Source organism: Saccostrea cucullata, unplaced genomic scaffold, assembly GCF_032062105.1.
Source record: "Saccostrea cucullata isolate Sc308-1 unplaced genomic scaffold, CSIRO_AGI_Scuc_v1 ctg6227, whole genome shotgun sequence".
NCBI classification, from domain to species: domain Eukaryota; kingdom Metazoa; phylum Mollusca; class Bivalvia; order Ostreida; family Ostreidae; genus Saccostrea; species Saccostrea cuccullata.
This window is the reverse complement of record NW_026928534.1, coordinates 5344-22169: the sequence shown is the minus strand read 5'-3', so window position 1 is coordinate 22169 and position 16826 is coordinate 5344. Positions and strand designations below refer to the sequence as shown.

Here is a 16826-nt window from a genome sequence, read left to right as displayed (position 1 = left end):
GGTAAACTTCTAATAAACTGTATTAAAATTGGACAAGTGTTTCAACCCCTTTCTCTGGTTTTAAAAAAAGAGTGGGCATACTGGGTGTCACCAGAGAAGCAATTATATTATTAAAGCCTTTCAAAAAATAAATTCATAATAAAATCCAAATTTCATTTTTTATATTAAAAGGAAAATGCATATAGATGCAAAATCAAGGTAACTAGGTCTAGTAGATGATAGTTAATACTCAATTTGAAAGATTTGCAACAAATTTTTTGAAAGAAATTTGAAGTTTTTCAACGTTTCCCTCAAAACTCCTGGATTTTTGATTATATTTGTTTTTTCTGTATTATTAAACATTAAAAACATAAGTATATGTAGACGCTTATCATAAAAAAATGAAATGGACCAGTGTACCATTAGCATCTGCATAATTTTCTGTAAATATTCTTCATGTCGTCAATTTCCCTTCATTTCAAATTCATCATTCACTAGATTGTATTATAATTCGTTGCACTGATTTAATCTTCGTGTATGTTTTAATGAAGAAATTTTTTCCCCACTCTCCTTTTTAAATTCTTTCAAATACTTTTTCAGTGTAGCCAAATCCCTAAATACTGAGTACTTTTCATTGAAGCCTCCTGCTTCAGTGGTCATTAACACCTTTATCTTTTGTTCTAATATCGGACTGTCTCGGGTAACTCAAAAGCAATGTTTTAAGTACGATATATGCCGAATACAATTCTGTATTAAAAAATATCAGACAGTTTTCGGCCCACACAGCCCTCAAACTGTCTGATATTTTTTAATACAGAACTGTATTCGGCATATATCCAATACATAAAAACCTAACAGCAGTACATTATCATTATCACGAATACTTCAAGTTTTCTTTCAACTCCCCTTTCGCCTTTTTCCTTTAGGAAGCAATATACACTTAAAGTCTGTACATGGGGCTAATGTCTCGACTCGATTCGATACGCAAGGGAACACTATCTCAAATAATGCTAGCTAAAAATCAAGTTAGTGAAACAGAAATATCAAAATTCACCATTTGGAACATGTTTTGAGTGATGCAATGACCTTGTCAACAAATACAATTCAAGGAGTCGAATGTTGTCTTTTTTTTATATTTTAATTGAATTTTCCCGTTGAATTAAATTAAATTTCTGCTGTCAATACTCAATGAGAAAAGAGAGCCATATGAGGTGGTTAACATTACTGGAACCCGTAATATCATTATTGTAAGGATTTAAATGCACACTGTAGTTTAGAAATCTTGTTTACTTAAGACAAGTAAAATGGTATTTCGTTTTTCTACTTTTTACTTATTAAAATTGGAAAATATTGATAGGAACGTCTTTTTTTTTAGGAAGAAGGTTTTAAGTAAATATTAATTTACCAGGTGCTGAATGAAATCCACGTTTCTCTAAAACACTACAATGAGCCTTACAAACACAAGACTCTATCAGTAGGGACCAGTACACTTGAATGAATTTAAAACAATCATCTTTATTTCGTTGCCCTCTGTATACTATAGATGTTATAAGTGCTGCACTAATGATGTTTGAGGATGCTTATCATAAAATCATTGAATATAGAAAAAACCAAATACATTTTTAGATTGATGGCTATAAACAAAATCATTAGTGTTGACGAAACTTGTTTTTAAATATAGTATTGCATACATGTATATACATGCTAGTTAGAAAAAAAAAATCTTTTTAAAAGTCAATTCATCGTTGCAGTATTTTTAGAATGAAAAAAAACACGAAAATGTCCATTTCATTGCAGCTGTAATGCAATCTGTTCGTAGTAAGAAAAATATTACTACTTTAAAAAATAATGAGCACTAGAAAATATTTCACATTGTTGACAACACAATTTACTTTTCAGAATGTTTTTTTCCCCCAAAAATTCAAAAGGAAGATAAATCAAATCATACACGTGTACTTTATAGTTGATTTGTAAATAAAACTTCACAAAAGCTAATATTAATGTCGATATACCTTGTACACACTTAAAATTAAATACTCTAAATATGGCGATGCTTTCTGAAATTCGAAAAATGCGCAGTGAATAACAAATGCTTAATGCCTTTCATGCAATTTTTTTTTAATGCATTATCAATATTCCGCATTGTATTTCAAGCAGTTTAAATGGTCTCTGATTTTCTAAAGAGTTGATTATCGCTAAAATTTCCTTTCTGTTATTGAAAACTTCAATTATCCTTTTCCATCAAATAAATTCCTTTACATCTATAGACATTTAAAAGTTTTCTGAATTTTGAAAAACATTTTTAAAAATTGTATCTATTTATACCTGGTATAAAGATATGATTGCATGAAACAGGTAGAGATAACGAACAGCATTTAAACGGGAAAGTTCATTAAAACATTACAAAATTGGTACTGAGCAAACACGAATTATAAAACATCAGAAGTGGAATCAGGGGCCAAGGAGGAGTATGTTTGCCAAAACACTGATAAAGGCAATGCCTTTCTGACAAGGCTAAAATTGTATTTCAATTTCTCACTAATATCTGACTAATGGAGTTTTGCGAAGACACTGACTTTTACGGTTGACGGCTTACTTTTACACCTGACAATTATACGGGAGCTCTCTTGTGAAAAAAATATTGATGATAACTAAAAAAGTTAATAACGGGCTATTTCAAAGATCGTTTTATGTTGTCAAGGAGGGAAACGGCTACATTCCTTCCCCTCAACATCCTCCATTCCAGTCTTGACTATTTCCTGTCGAGTTTTTCTACCGAAATGTGCCTTCTTCTTTATTTAATTTCTTAAGTTATTGAAAATTAAAAGATATATTAATTCTTGCGAATACAGTATCTAAATGAATTTTAATCTACCCCAATTATATTTTTTGTTTGATAAATTATTTCAAAGCCCCGAATACCATAACTTTCGCCTCAATGAATGTTTTCTTATCTATTTTCAATTCCGTTCCTCCATACTTGACTCGGGTTTAAATGTCCAAGTAAGCCGTTAACTGTAAAAGTAAGTCTCTTCATAAAACTCCAGTAAGAACAAATATATTGGTTACAAAATTCAAACAAAATAGTTTAATTGTCTCAAAATTTCTAAAAACTAAAATAAGAAATATTCCATCAAAGATTCAATATATTTCAGTGATGTAAATAAATGTATTCAGTCTGTATGACAACGGCATAACAGTGAAAGAAATGCTCCATTCCATCATACTTCTTTATACGACCAGTATATCATCTAGTTATTTAAACTCGTACACTCTAATATTTCTTCGATTGCTACATACACAACAAATGTTTCTGTCTTTGTTAATTTTCATAAAATCCGGTCTGGGAATATCCTCAAAGAGTCGAATCAAAATACCGTCACTAGAAAGCACGTGAATATTGTCGCTTTGCTTACCCGCAACATAGATGTTGCCGACACAGTCTTTGTCAAGTCCGCATGGTGATATTAGATGAGGATTGGTGTATGTCCATATTTTGGAATCAATGTTATCATTCAATGCTATAACTTCGTTTGTATTCCTGTTACTATATACAATTCTACGTCCTGAGGAAATTAGATATTTGACTCCATACCCAGTGTTATACTCTTTCATTTGCCTTCCAGTTTTGTAATTTTTTATAATCTTGTTGTCACATGCTAAATAAAAATATCCATAGGGTATATATGCAATTCCAAATATCTGTGTTCCAATTCGAATTGTCCTGTCTTTGACGAAGATAGGTGGCGATAAAACTGTCAAACCTTTTGACAATGTGCATGCTGCAAACACTTCGTTATCCTTTTGTACAAGTCCAAATGGCTCGGAGAGTGATCCGACTACATTTGTACATTTCCAGTACTTATCATATACTAAACATTTATCATCATGAGAATTTCTTTGTGGTTTCCTGGCTGAAAGAATAAACTGTCCATTCCCTAGAAATATTCCATCCCGCACACATCCGACATCAATTCTGAATTCAGAAATTAATTTCAGCTGAACTCTTTTCAAGTCAGTAATAACGTCAATATCTGACTCGGAAATACTAGCTTCGGGGAGACTTTTCAAATTCATAATTTGTTCCAAAATATAAGGCTTTTCTTCTTCAATTGCAATATTTATCTGTGAAAATTCATAATTTTGCAGTCCAGTAACTATTTTCTTTCCTCTGTAGTACTTTTTAACTGATTCGGCGTCATCGTCGTTGTTTTTTGCTTCTTCAAGCTTTTGAATACAAAAATCTGTGCATTGAATTCCATCAGTAAACGATTTAATGCATTTGTCATACTTCTCTTTAGTTTTCTTGACAACCGTTGACATATTTGTCAAATGTTCGTTTTTCAAAAACTCTAAGTGCTGGATAGCTGCATTGAATTCTTGTTCAGCACTTTCTGCAAAAATATCAGCTTTGTCGTCTAATTTAAGGACTAATATTTCCTGCTCATTCTTTGCATCTGACAGTTTGTTTTTCAGAATCTCTAGGTCTTCAAGTATGATATCATCATTTTCTTTCAAACATTCTCTGAGGTTTTGGGCAGTTTTTTAGACTTTGTCGATACTTTTACATTCTCTGTGCTCCATACTCACGCACATTGTACAACAGGGTTCTTCATGGTCATTACAGAATAATTCTATCTTTCTGTCTTGGTGAATGAAGCATGTGTTTTCTCTAACGGCAATGGGTGCGATACGTGTGCTTTTCAAATCAGCTAGTTTAATCAATTTGTGGGTTTTAGTCGTAAGTCCCCTTTTATGATATTTTATACACATTATGCATAAATATTCCATACAAGAGAGACAATATTCTACTGCATCCTCTTCTTCGTCCTCTCGCAAACAGGCTTGACAATTTATTTTGTTTGCATTCACGGATATCATTTCCAAAACATCATTCAAAGGAAAAAGGCTAGCCCAATCCTCCAGCTTTTCACATTCACCAAAACAAGGAATATACTCACGGCATAACGGACAATTAAACCCCAAATGTCCCTCCGTTCCTGTGCATAAATTGATTATATAAGATGACAAACAGTCATGACAAAAGGAATGTGTACACGATAGATATCGAGGAGATTTGAATTTCTCGATACAAATTGAACACATTGTAGCATTATCTATGGTTACCCCTGATGCCATTTTATATCTCTATAACAGTAACCTTCCTGTCGGCATGAAATCCGTGTTTTAGAAACAAGGCAAAAACAATCTTTTAAAACAGTGTATGCTTTCGATACTCCTTGTTTTGGAAACGAGGCAAAAACAACCCTTCGATACAGCCTGTTATCGGGACAAAGTAAAGGGGCTTGAATTGCATTGTCTGCACTTTATTTGCTGAGTCTAGCATTTCTTTTTTATCAGTGGGTGTGATATATCTGCTTGACTTTCAAACAAGTTGAGTAATATTCTTATTTAATTAAGTCTTGTTTCTATTGGGATAATGCGCTGTGTATAGACAATCGGTCAATTTTAAAAGAAACAATTTTCGTCTAAAAATGTCTTTTACTCATTAAGAGCATGCTTTTCAGTTTATTTAAGATTGAGCATTCTGCATTAAGTGTCAAATTTGATTACCTGTCTACATTTCGAAATGCTTTCAATTACATGTACAGTCATTCATTTTAAAGGTGATAAGGCACAGGTTTGTAGATAATATTTTCACCAAATTTTTGTATAATATCATGAATTTTATATTACTATAGGATTTCACATGAAAATATGATAAAAAATTATTTCATCTTGAAATTATTCAAACCATGTATTCGGGACTTGTTTCTATTTACACTACACATCCTGCATTTTCACAAAGTGAACTTTATCCGCAATGCTCAAAAAAAAAAAAAAAAAAGAAAAAAAAAGAAAGAAATTTCGTTGTGTATTGATAATTTATATGAAACAATAATCAGGAAAATTAGAAGTAGAAATTTTCGAGAAGGCAAACAAAGTCACCAGAATTGTCAGTCCTTGCTCAAAGGATGTGCTAACAATTTTATACGCCCCTGAAACGTAAATGTTTTGATAAACGAGCTTTGTTACTGTCATAATGAAATCCTTCAGCGGGTGTGTGACCTGATTTGTTAAATTTGTTAAACGTACACTGTACTATCTTATGATGAACAGAACCACTCAAAAAGTTCAACGATAGCTTCATAACTAAAAATTCTGAACTTACTTTTTACAGAACTTCGTAATATCTTGAATTTTGCTGGGAATCAGTTGTGCGATACTGTTTTATCATGTAATACAACTATGTTAACTATTTAAATGAGCACTAATTATTTTTGTGATACCAAATAAAATAAAGGAACAAAAAAAACCATGGGCCACATTTATTGTCTGAGCATTTTGGCTATACATTCAACTGAATGACATTTTTAAAAATCCTTTTTGTCTAAAAAATAATTCAGAGCAAAAATATTCCGTAAATTGTTTAATGTTCATGATCTTCTAAGATGTACAAAATTATTTTTTTCTAATTTTAACCTGTCATGTGACTGTCAGGCAAGTATAACTGACTAACTTTTTACAAACTTAACAGAAACCTGATATATACAACGTTAACTTCCAAATTTTCACTTATCAAAAATTATTTTAGTTTAATATATTGTATTGTATTAATTAAACTTAATTCTTCAAGTGTCTTTACCTATATTTCTCTTATTCTTCTTGAAATATTCAACATATCACTCTGAAAATTCTTTTTGCTACATTTTTCTCTTGAATCATTTAAAAGTTATCCGTTAGATTTCATTTCAATTCAAAAGAATTGCATCCTTTTAATCAATTATTTCAGTTCGAGCACTTTAATGTTTTTCCTTTGGCTACAGACACAGCACAACTTTCTTTCCTTGTCTATTTTCATAAAATCGGGCCTTGGAATATCCTCAAAGATTCTTATAAGTTCACCATCACATGACAACACGTGGACATTGTCACTCTCTTTACCCGCTACATAGATATTGTTGTCAGCGTCTTTGTCAAGACCACATGGAGATTCAAGACTCATGCTGCTGTAGGACCAGACTTGTGTCCCAACTCTATCCATACATATCACTGTGTTTGTGTTTCTATTACTGTAGACAATGTGGTCGTTTGTAGCTATGATATATTTTACACTAGTTCCTGTGTTGATTTCCTTTACTTTCGCTCCTGATAGATTTAGCTTTAAAATCCTGTCATCACATGCTACGAAGAAATTTGGTTTCAAATATGCAATTCCATAAATGGCTTTTGACATACGTATTGTTGTCATCTTATCGTACTTACCAAGTGACCTCATATCAATAACCTTTGAACCTGTACATCCTAAAAATACTCCATTTCCCATCTGTAAAATACCAAATGGTTTAGATAATGATTTTATTTCTCTGATACATTCCCAACTACTGCTGTATACAAAACATGAATCATCGGATGCTCCTGAACGATGACTTTTTCTGGTAGAAAGAATAAATTCCCCATTAGAAAGAAAGGTTCCATCGCGAACAAATGCCGCATTTATGCTGAATTCATACAACAGGGACAGGTGGGTCCTTCGAAGGTTGGATGTAACATCAAGGTCTGCCTCGGCAACGATAGCCTCCTGTAGATTTTTCAAATTCATAATTTCATTCAAGATAGGTGGTTCTGTTTCCACAATATCTACTCTTATCTGGTTAAATTTGTAATTTTTTAGTTCATCTAATGTCTTCCTGGTTTTATAGAACGCCATCACCATTTCTACGTCTTTCAATTCTTTTCTAGCTGCCTCGATATTTCTAGTACAGAAATCTGTACACTGAATACCGTCAATGAAAGTTTCTAAGCATTTCTCACAATTCTCTTTGCTTTTCTTTACAGCTTTAGACATTTTTGTTAGATAGTCATTCTTTAAGCCTTGCAGATGATCAATGGCATTGTTAAAGGCTCTTTCGGTCCTCTCTGTACACAAATCGGCAGTGTTATTCAGTTGAAGAACAAATCTTTCCTGCTCCGATTTCGCATCAGATAATTTGTTCTCTAGAATTTGCACATCTTCCAATAATCTTTCGGAATTTTCTGTCAATAATTTTCTAACATTACAGTACCGACCAGACCCAACCTGACACCCAAGCAGTCCCAGAAAGCAGTCCCTGGGACTGCTTTGGGACCGCTCTGGGACTGCTGTGGAACTGCTGTGGGACCGCTTTGGGACTGCTCTGGGACCGCTCTGGGATTGCTCTAAAAAGCAGACCCAGCAGTCCCAGCAGTCCCAGCTGTCCCTGGGACTGCTTTCTGGGACTGCTTTGTTCACTCATGTGTGAAAAAAGGTTCTGAGTGACATGATAGCTCCGCCCCCTTGTGTATTCTGAATTTGCAGGCCCCCTGTTGTTTTGTTTACTTGCAGCAGAGATGAGTTTAATCTGTTTAAAAAGCAAGGATTTCTTACAATCTTTTAATAAGTAGAGATTATTACAGTTAATTAATATTTACCTAGACTGTATATTTACACAAATGTAGTTTAGAATAATTTTTTTAAAAAATAAAGTTGTAAAATAAGGAAGTTGGGAGAAGATTAATTTTTCCCCCCTAAATATCAGATATAAGATAAGGTTTAGGAGAAAAAAATATCAACATGTAGGCCTTTTTATTACGGGGGTATTTAATGTAAAATCAGATACTAAAAATTTGCATTGGTTCTATTTAAAAATAATTATTACACTTAAATAAAAGATTTTTAATTGAAAAAGGAACATGTTTTTAACCCTTAAATAGAAAACTTCACACTTTATTAAATGACCATAAAATAAAATTAATAAATTAATGCTACCATTCTTCCGTAACATAAACAATGTGGATAATCACTGGGGAAATTATTTATGAATTACCGTAGTTTTTAATTTATAAACAAGTTATTGAAAGAGTACATTAATTTTGAAAATAAACAGTTGAAAATACCGGGAATTGCGATTTATTTCTTTTTGTTTTGCTTCTGTTTACCTGGCCGATTAATGTGTTTAAAAATGGTATCAACACTCGCGGTTTCAATCGCCTTTGGGCAGAAAATCAATTCATGTTATTTGTGTAATAACATACATATCAGCGTTTCACATCATTGAACATGCTGGTCAACAATGACCCTAATTTCAATCTATGTAAAGCAAAAATAAAATTGAGAAATGAGATGTGTATGAATTTCTTTCAGGATTAATTAATTTTGAACATAATCTGAGGGTTCCATTCTGGTGATTTACAGATATACACTCTAACATTTACAAATAATAAAGCACTTAAAACTTAAAGCACAGTATTATAGAGATAGAGAAATTTAAAATAATTATATTGACATGTAAGTAAAAATAATCATGACTGAAAAATAATACTTGGCAAAATTAACAAAGATTTTTTTTTAAAGCCCCAATACTTAAGAAAATTTATTAGAGTATCCCGATAGTATGGAAATTGGCCATATAACGAAAAGAACTATTTAAAGCTTATTCTGGTGGAAAATAAATAATTCACGTTTAATTTTCTGTAGAAAAAATTAATATGGGAAACAGTATCAATCATAGAAAATAAAAATGGAATTATTTATATACCAGGTAATTGTGATTAATTTTATTTAATAGATAACAAATTTTAATTTTAATGAATTTTAACTTGGGACTGCTCTGGTGTAATATTCATGTTCAGTTTAATTTTATACATGTAGGTGTGAAAGCCTTCTTCCTTTAATAAATATTATTCCAAATTGGTTCTCTGCGCGTACTGTTAATAAATGACCTTCGCATTCATGTAAGGATTCCTGGCATACTACCCAGAATCAATTTTAACTGCCTTTTATAATCCCATTGTTTATTGGAAATCTCATTTCTGAGTTAGCTCCGCCCATTACATTAATAAACCCCGCCCTATGGGACTGCTGGGACTGCTTTCTGGGACTGCTGGGACTGCTCTCTGGGACCGCTGGGACTGCTGGGACCGCTCTGGGACTGCTGTGGGACTGCTGTGGGACCGCTCTGGGACTGCTCTGGGACTGCTGTGGGACTGCTTTAGCAGTCCCAGAAAGCAGTCTTCGGGACTGCTCTGGGACTGCTTTGTGTCAGGTTGGGTCTGGTCGGTACTGTATCTGCAGTTTTGTCCATTGTATCAATACTGTCACATTTTCTATGTTCCAAACTCACACACATTGTGCAACATAGTTCTTCGTGATCATTACAAAATAATTCCAACTTTCTATCTCGATGTTTTGCACAAGTGTTTCCATGGGTGGCTTTTGGAGTAAGAGGCATTCTTTTCATCTCTTTTATTGGTATTATCACATGATCAAGCGTTGTAAGTCCTCTTCTATGGCTTTTTGTACATATTTTACACAAACGTTCTACACAGTACAAACAAATGTCGGTGGCATTCTCCTCTTCATTTTCTCGCAAACACGCCTGGCAAAATGTAATTTCTGATTTAACTGATAATTTTTCCAAAACGTCATTCTCGGGAAAAAGTTCAGCCCACGTTTCCGGCGTATTAGTCTCTCCAATGCAAGGAATAAACGTACGGCATAATGGACAATTAAAACCCAAACGAGATTCCGTAGCTTTACACGCAGTAAGGATGTAAGAAGATAAACATCCGTGACAAAAAGAATGCGTGCACGGTAGATATCGCGGAATTTTGAATTTTTCGAAGCAAATTGAACACACGGTGATTTCGTCAATATTAAATCCTGATGCCATAATTCGTTAAATCCTGTATATGCGTGTCACTATTTTCACAAAGAGGCAGGGTTTGTTCACAATGGCAAGCTGTCCGGGTCAAAAGTAAAACTTCTTCGTTTTAGCGTTATATTTTTTTCAAGTTTACAAATTAATTCTAAATGAACATCACTTTAAAGCTTAAAATTTGCAGACTACTTATGCGTCTCAAAACATGTTTAATAACCATAAAAATCGTGTTCCGAAGATTCGACACATTCATTTTCTTTTATTTTAATTTTTTAAAAATTCTATTTATTTTGTATAATTTCTATGTCTGATACTTTTAGAAAGACTGCAAATTGAGGTTCAAAGGAGGAGGGGGTGTGACTTTGGAATAAAAAAAAATATATTACACAAACAAATACAATGTTTGCAGCGTCGATCTACATTGTATAAAGTGCCTCATTATCTTTTGGTTCTCTGTTTCTTGTGATCGGATCAAACTTTCACCACTTGTGTTTCCATACTGCATACATGACGTCAGGCGTCACAATATATCGGAAGTAGGAAAGAAAACCCCAGCAATCAAAACAGACTATGGCAACCTCGTTAGACGAAATTTCCATCGTGGAGGATGTGACTTTGTGTTCAATATGCTTTGAGAAATTCAAAAAACCGAGGTATCTCCCTTGTTCTCACTCGTTTTGTCATAGTTGTTTATCATCCTACATTGCCAGCGTGCGTACGTCTACGGAACCCCGTTTGGGTTTTCATTGTCCGCTATGCCGTGAGTACATTCATTATCAAGGCACAATTGATAAGCCAGAGGATATTGTAAACTTATTTCCCGAAAATTACCTTCTAGAAAAGATTCTTGAGAAAGGTGACCAGTTGAATTGCGAGTCTTGTCTTAGAGACAACGAGGAAGAAGAGGCTATCGCCTTTTGTGCCACGTGTATGGAGAATTTATGTCAAGTTTGTACAAAATGTCATAAGAAAGGCTTGGTCACAAAAAGCCATAAAGTGTACCAACTAAGTAAAATGAAATCGTCTAACATTTTATCCGATTCGGTTTCAAACTTATCCTGTTCAAAACATAAAAACAGAGAGATAGAACTATTTTGCAACGACCACAAAGCATTGTGTTGTACAATGTGTGTTAGCACGGAGCACAGAAAATGTGACCGCGTTGATACTGTTGAAGTAGCTGCTAAATCTTTACGTGAAAGTGGAAAACTAAGTGGTCTGTTAACTGAAGTTAAGAATCTTGAGAAGAAACTGACTGGCTCAAAGGCAAGACAGGAGAAAAACATAACAGAAATAGAAGATAGTGTCGATAGCTTGACGGAAAAAGCAGAAAAAGAGCTGAAAATTCTAGTTGAGCATTTGGAAAAGCTGAAGAATGATCTCTTACAAAAAATATCCGTGGCAGGCAAAACAAGTCAAGAAAAAATTAGGAAAAGTTTGGAGATTGTCACTGACGGGATTTCTTGTGCAAAATCTTGTGGGGATAAAGTTGAAAGAGCCATGGAAAAGGGAAGTGATGTTCAATTACTGATGGAATATTATTTAGCCAGAGCTACTCAAGAGCAGATGAAATCTTTTCAGTTCACAGAAAAATATGTAAGCATACTGGAAAACAAACCTGAAATGTTACAGCAAATTAAAGACATGAAAACTCTGTCACAGATAGAAGCTTTTGATATGGAAAAAGATGTGAATCGTGTGTATGAAAAAGAGCTGTCTTTTAAACAGGAATTTGATCTACTTAATGCTAATATTCGCAGTGGAAATTTTCTTTCAGATGGCACATTTGTAGTTGTAAATCATGAGCTTAATGGTCAGTGTTTTTTTTATGATGAGAATTTCACATGCATAAAAACAATTGATGGGTTGCGACTACCGTTTGCAGTCATTGAATATGCCAATGAATTTTTCGTTACATGCTTTGACACACAATCCATTAAGGTTTTCTCAACTTCTAACTACTTAGAAACACAGAATATTAAGCTAGATATATACGTTTACGGAATAGCATGTAAAAATGACACCTTTTATGTGGCATGTGGAGACAAAATTATAAAGATAAATAGATATGGACACAAAATTAAAGAATACAAAACAGGTTCACGTGTTGTTCATCTTCTTGTATTAAACAGTGTGGATCTTGTTTACAGTAACAAGGAGAAAAACATCGTGACTGCAATGACTGATAATGGCAATACTCTTTGGGAATACAAATCATCCAATTTAAAGGGACCATATGGACTTGAAAGGGATAATGCTGAAAACATTTTTGTTGCTGGTACAGAGAGTAGAAACATCCACGTTTTGTCCTGTGCTGGAGAAGTCATTAGGGTGTTTAGTAATATGCCGAGACCAGTCTTTCTAGCAGTGAATGATAAGAAAAACATATGCTGTGTATGTAGTGAATTTAAGAAGATTAAAGTTTATGAACTGAAATAGAGCAATGAAATCTATTAGCTTTGTTAATTAATACCTCTCACATATCGAGTTGTTGTCTGGACTACCTGTTTGTGATGAAAAAATAATGAAAAGATATATTGTGTCTTTGAAATAATTTTGGATTTACCATAGTTATGCACTTTGTGTTTGTTAGGGATAGGGATGGAAAATAATACATTTTTGTATATGACCATTCGACGTAGCTAGTGTTCTTACAAATGTCAAAGATTGTATTTTCAAGAGGGAAAAGGAGGAAAATAAATGCAAAAATTGACTTTATTTCAAAATATACTTTTTATTCAAAAGAGTCTTTCAGAAGATAAATATTTCAAGGGAAGAAAACAAAGATGTTTATTATACCTCATTATAAATATTCTACACAACGCGTTATCTGATTGGTTCTAGGTTATCACGTGATCGGGCCGTAAAACTTCATATTTCCCGTCGTCGGCACGCGCTTTTCATCATATTCCACCTCTTCGGAACACCTAGTGAATTTTCCCGCAATATAGTTCTCGTTCGTTGAACGAAAACTCCTGAGAGTAGTAGACGTCACAATAGCCTGGTTTACCTCACAAAACTGATGACAATGTGTTGACAAAAGGGTTTTAAAGTAACTTTACGTTAACAATGGTGTGAATTAGAGAGCGGTGCCGAATTTGAAAGTTTATGTTTATTTCAAAGGTTTTGCTTGTTTCGGTATAATAAACAATTCATTGCATGAATATTCGGGAAACATGAAGACTTGTTCAGCCAAAAAATATCATATTCCCCTCGGGCGAAGCCCTCGGGGAATATGACTTTTCTCGGCTGAATAAGTCTTCATATTTCCTTCACTATCATGCAATAAATGTATAATATATTATATGTAGACTTATCTGATTCTGAGTGTTTAAGTAAAATATTACCATTGTTGAACTAAAACAGAAGTATCTACCGTAATAAAAATACATTGTCTAAATGATGAGTGCAAATTAGAAATTACTATATTTGGGGGGGGGGGGGAGGGTCAAATTTATAACTCTATACATAATACTTATTCTTGACAAAATTCCATACTTTTAATTAATTGTATTTTATATTATATAGGTATTATTTGTATGAATTTTTTCTCAATCTACCATATTTACTACAACATTTAATTTGCCTCTAAACCATTTGTAAATCGAAATTTTTAGAAAACTTAGAAATTTTAACACACTAAGGACAAGTGAAAATATATTTGACCACCAAAAAAGTAAGCTATAGGGGTCTCTGTAATTGGTATTATTCCAGAGTCGGACTACCCCTATAGGGGTCATGGTTTCGACGATTTAGAATCTACACTACCCAAGGATGCTTTCTCAATAAGTTTCAACTTTTCTGGCCCAGTGGCTTTTGGGAAGAGGATAATAAAATTTGTTTCTTATATATCTCAATGTACAAATGTAATTCCTTACTCAGCTCTACATATGAACAATTCTTAAAACAATGTTAATGACAAACACGTTGCTGAAAAAAAGAACATAGCTGTCCATGTTTACTCATCATCTCAAGCTACGATCCAAAGTCCGCATATAGTTCTCTCCTACTGTGAAAGAGGATCGTTTACTTTGGTCTTTGTATAGAACAATGTTGTTTACTCTGCTCCTGATATTGTTTGGATTGACAGTTGAGCTTGAATACTGTTCGTTATCTGCCTATATTTCATAATTGTTAAAGTTTTCAAAAAACATTTAGCGCACAATTTTCGCATCAATATCAAATTCTGTAGAAATTCTTGTTTAATAGGCTTCGTATTTCAAGACCTTATGTAAACATTCGTGTCCGTCACTCATAGATATACATTTACAGTGGAACCTATTCTTGACATACAGTGGATATGCCGAATTTGAAATCTCCTTCCCTCTTTATTTCAATATCTCCAAACCGTTCACGGTAGCTCAGTCGGTAGAGCGCTCGCTCCGTGATCGGGAGGTCGTGAGTTCGTATCTCGGCCGCAACTGACCTAGTCGTTAAAATGGGTAGCAACTGTTCCTTCGCCATGCGCTCGGCACTTTGAAGTGAAAGTTAATTGCGGGTCCTTCGGATGAGACCTTAAAAACCGAGGCCCCGTGTCAGCGGCAGGCGTTGGCACGATAAAGATCCCTCACTGCTCAATGGCCCTGAGTGCCGAGTAAAGGTCAAAATTTGAAGCCCTTCACCGTCATACGGAAACGTCTCCATATGAGTGAAAAATTCTCGAGAGGGACGTTAAATAATATACAATCAATCAATCAATATCTCCAATCCTCATTTATCATGAAGTGTTTTTTTTCTTTCTCCCAATCAATTTCGAGATAACAAGTTTTGACATTGCTTCAACAATCAGTCAGAAAAGAAAACATCATCGTCTTTATTACTTTTATTGTCATAAACAATTCTGAAGCAAAACACTTTAAACAATATTGTGAAAATATGTATACAATTATTAGTCATCTTTTACAAAATTAAACAAGCCAGTGTATATCTTTTTTTTTATAATGACATGGCAAATATAAATGAATTGCTGTATATTTTCAATTACATGTACCGGTAGCTAAGCACTAGAAACATGCTACTTATATCAATTCCTATAATTTTTTTCCAAAGATTTTGTATTGAAATAATCCAGAAAATGACATCTCCGTCTTATTTCTGTTTTTACTCCTTTTATTTATTTTTAATTCAATATCAAATCCTTCTTTTTAAGGCAAAAAAATCGAAAAATTTCCATAGGCATAAAATTGAAATGAATTCCAGGTTTATTTACTAAAACTAAATAATGTCTCTGTATTTTAATTCCCTGTATATATTTTGATTATAGTTCAATGTTACAAGATATAAAAATTGCATAAAATATGATGCACAAGTTTTCATCATAATCTTAAAATCAAATCCCTTCCTAAAGCCTGTTTTGGATAAGACTAATTTACTAATTAAAAGATTAACAAAGACAAAAAACAAAAAGAAATCTTACTTGTATGAAAATGTATTTCATTTTCTTTAATTTGAATAAAAGCTTTTGTTCAAATGCAATAATAAAAAATACAAAATTTTAAAGACTCTAAAAAATTGATACTACTAACCATTAATGATAATTTCCTAACTGAGACAGATCTTAAAATAAAGAAATATTAACAAACGTTAGTATAGAGATTCTGTTACAAGTCCAGTGTAGATATATATGTATTACATTTTCTAATTTAAACTACAGTTAGAACATTTATAGTGAAAAGGAATATATGAATTACTTTTTTTTATTTTTATGTATAAAAAGATCACAAAAAAGTTCTAATCTGAATATTTTTGCTACAAGTTAATTTTATGAAAAGCCAGCTACCCGGTAGACAAAACCAATTATAGTGTACAATAGCCACATGTAAGCAAGTTTTGTGTCTGTATATAGAAAATTAACAAACTGATAATGAAATGATTAATTGAAACAAAATCATCAAGATGTAGTTAATATCATTTTTAAAAAAATAAAGACTTGTTTAAAGGAAAAAAGAGAATGTCCTTTTACCCATACTTCATATTAACATTAAATGGACGTTACGATGTGTGTAGACATCAAGACAAAATTCTTCAAAATTGCTAGGTGAGACCTAAATATTACAGTTGGTTAAGGTGTATTTTGTTGCCAGAGACAAGTGTATGAAAAAAAATTATAAGATCCTTTACCCAAACCTCATGTTCACAGATCTAAATTTAAATCTGGTAAAGGCAAAA

General features: G+C 33.1%; 3 protein-coding genes across 3 annotated transcripts; 1 reads left to right on the top strand and 2 right to left on the bottom strand.

Annotated features, from left to right (window-relative positions):
• Positions 1-3234: 3234 nt before the first annotated feature.
• LOC134277865 (uncharacterized) lies at positions 3235-4563 on the bottom strand. Its single transcript, XM_062760162.1, has 2 exons — positions 4548-4563; positions 3235-4466 (listed from the first exon to the last, which is right to left on the bottom strand). Exons 1-2 carry the CDS (start codon positions 4561-4563, stop codon positions 3235-3237), a joined length of 1248 nt encoding a protein of 415 aa, XP_062616146.1.
• Positions 4564-6644: 2081 nt separating this feature from the next.
• Positions 6645-10885, bottom strand: LOC134277867 (uncharacterized). The gene is made up of 2 exons (XM_062760164.1): positions 10044-10885; positions 6645-8059 (listed from the first exon to the last, which is right to left on the bottom strand). Exons 1-2 carry the CDS (start codon positions 10668-10670, stop codon positions 6764-6766), a joined length of 1923 nt encoding a protein of 640 aa, XP_062616148.1. The 5' UTR covers positions 10671-10885; the 3' UTR covers positions 6645-6763.
• A 150-nt stretch (positions 10886-11035) lies between these two features.
• On the top strand, positions 11036-13845 carry LOC134277866 (uncharacterized). Its single transcript, XM_062760163.1, has one exon. It carries the CDS (start codon positions 11229-11231, stop codon positions 13095-13097), a length of 1869 nt encoding a protein of 622 aa, XP_062616147.1. The 5' UTR covers positions 11036-11228; the 3' UTR covers positions 13098-13845.
• Positions 13846-16826: the final 2981 nt, after the last annotated feature.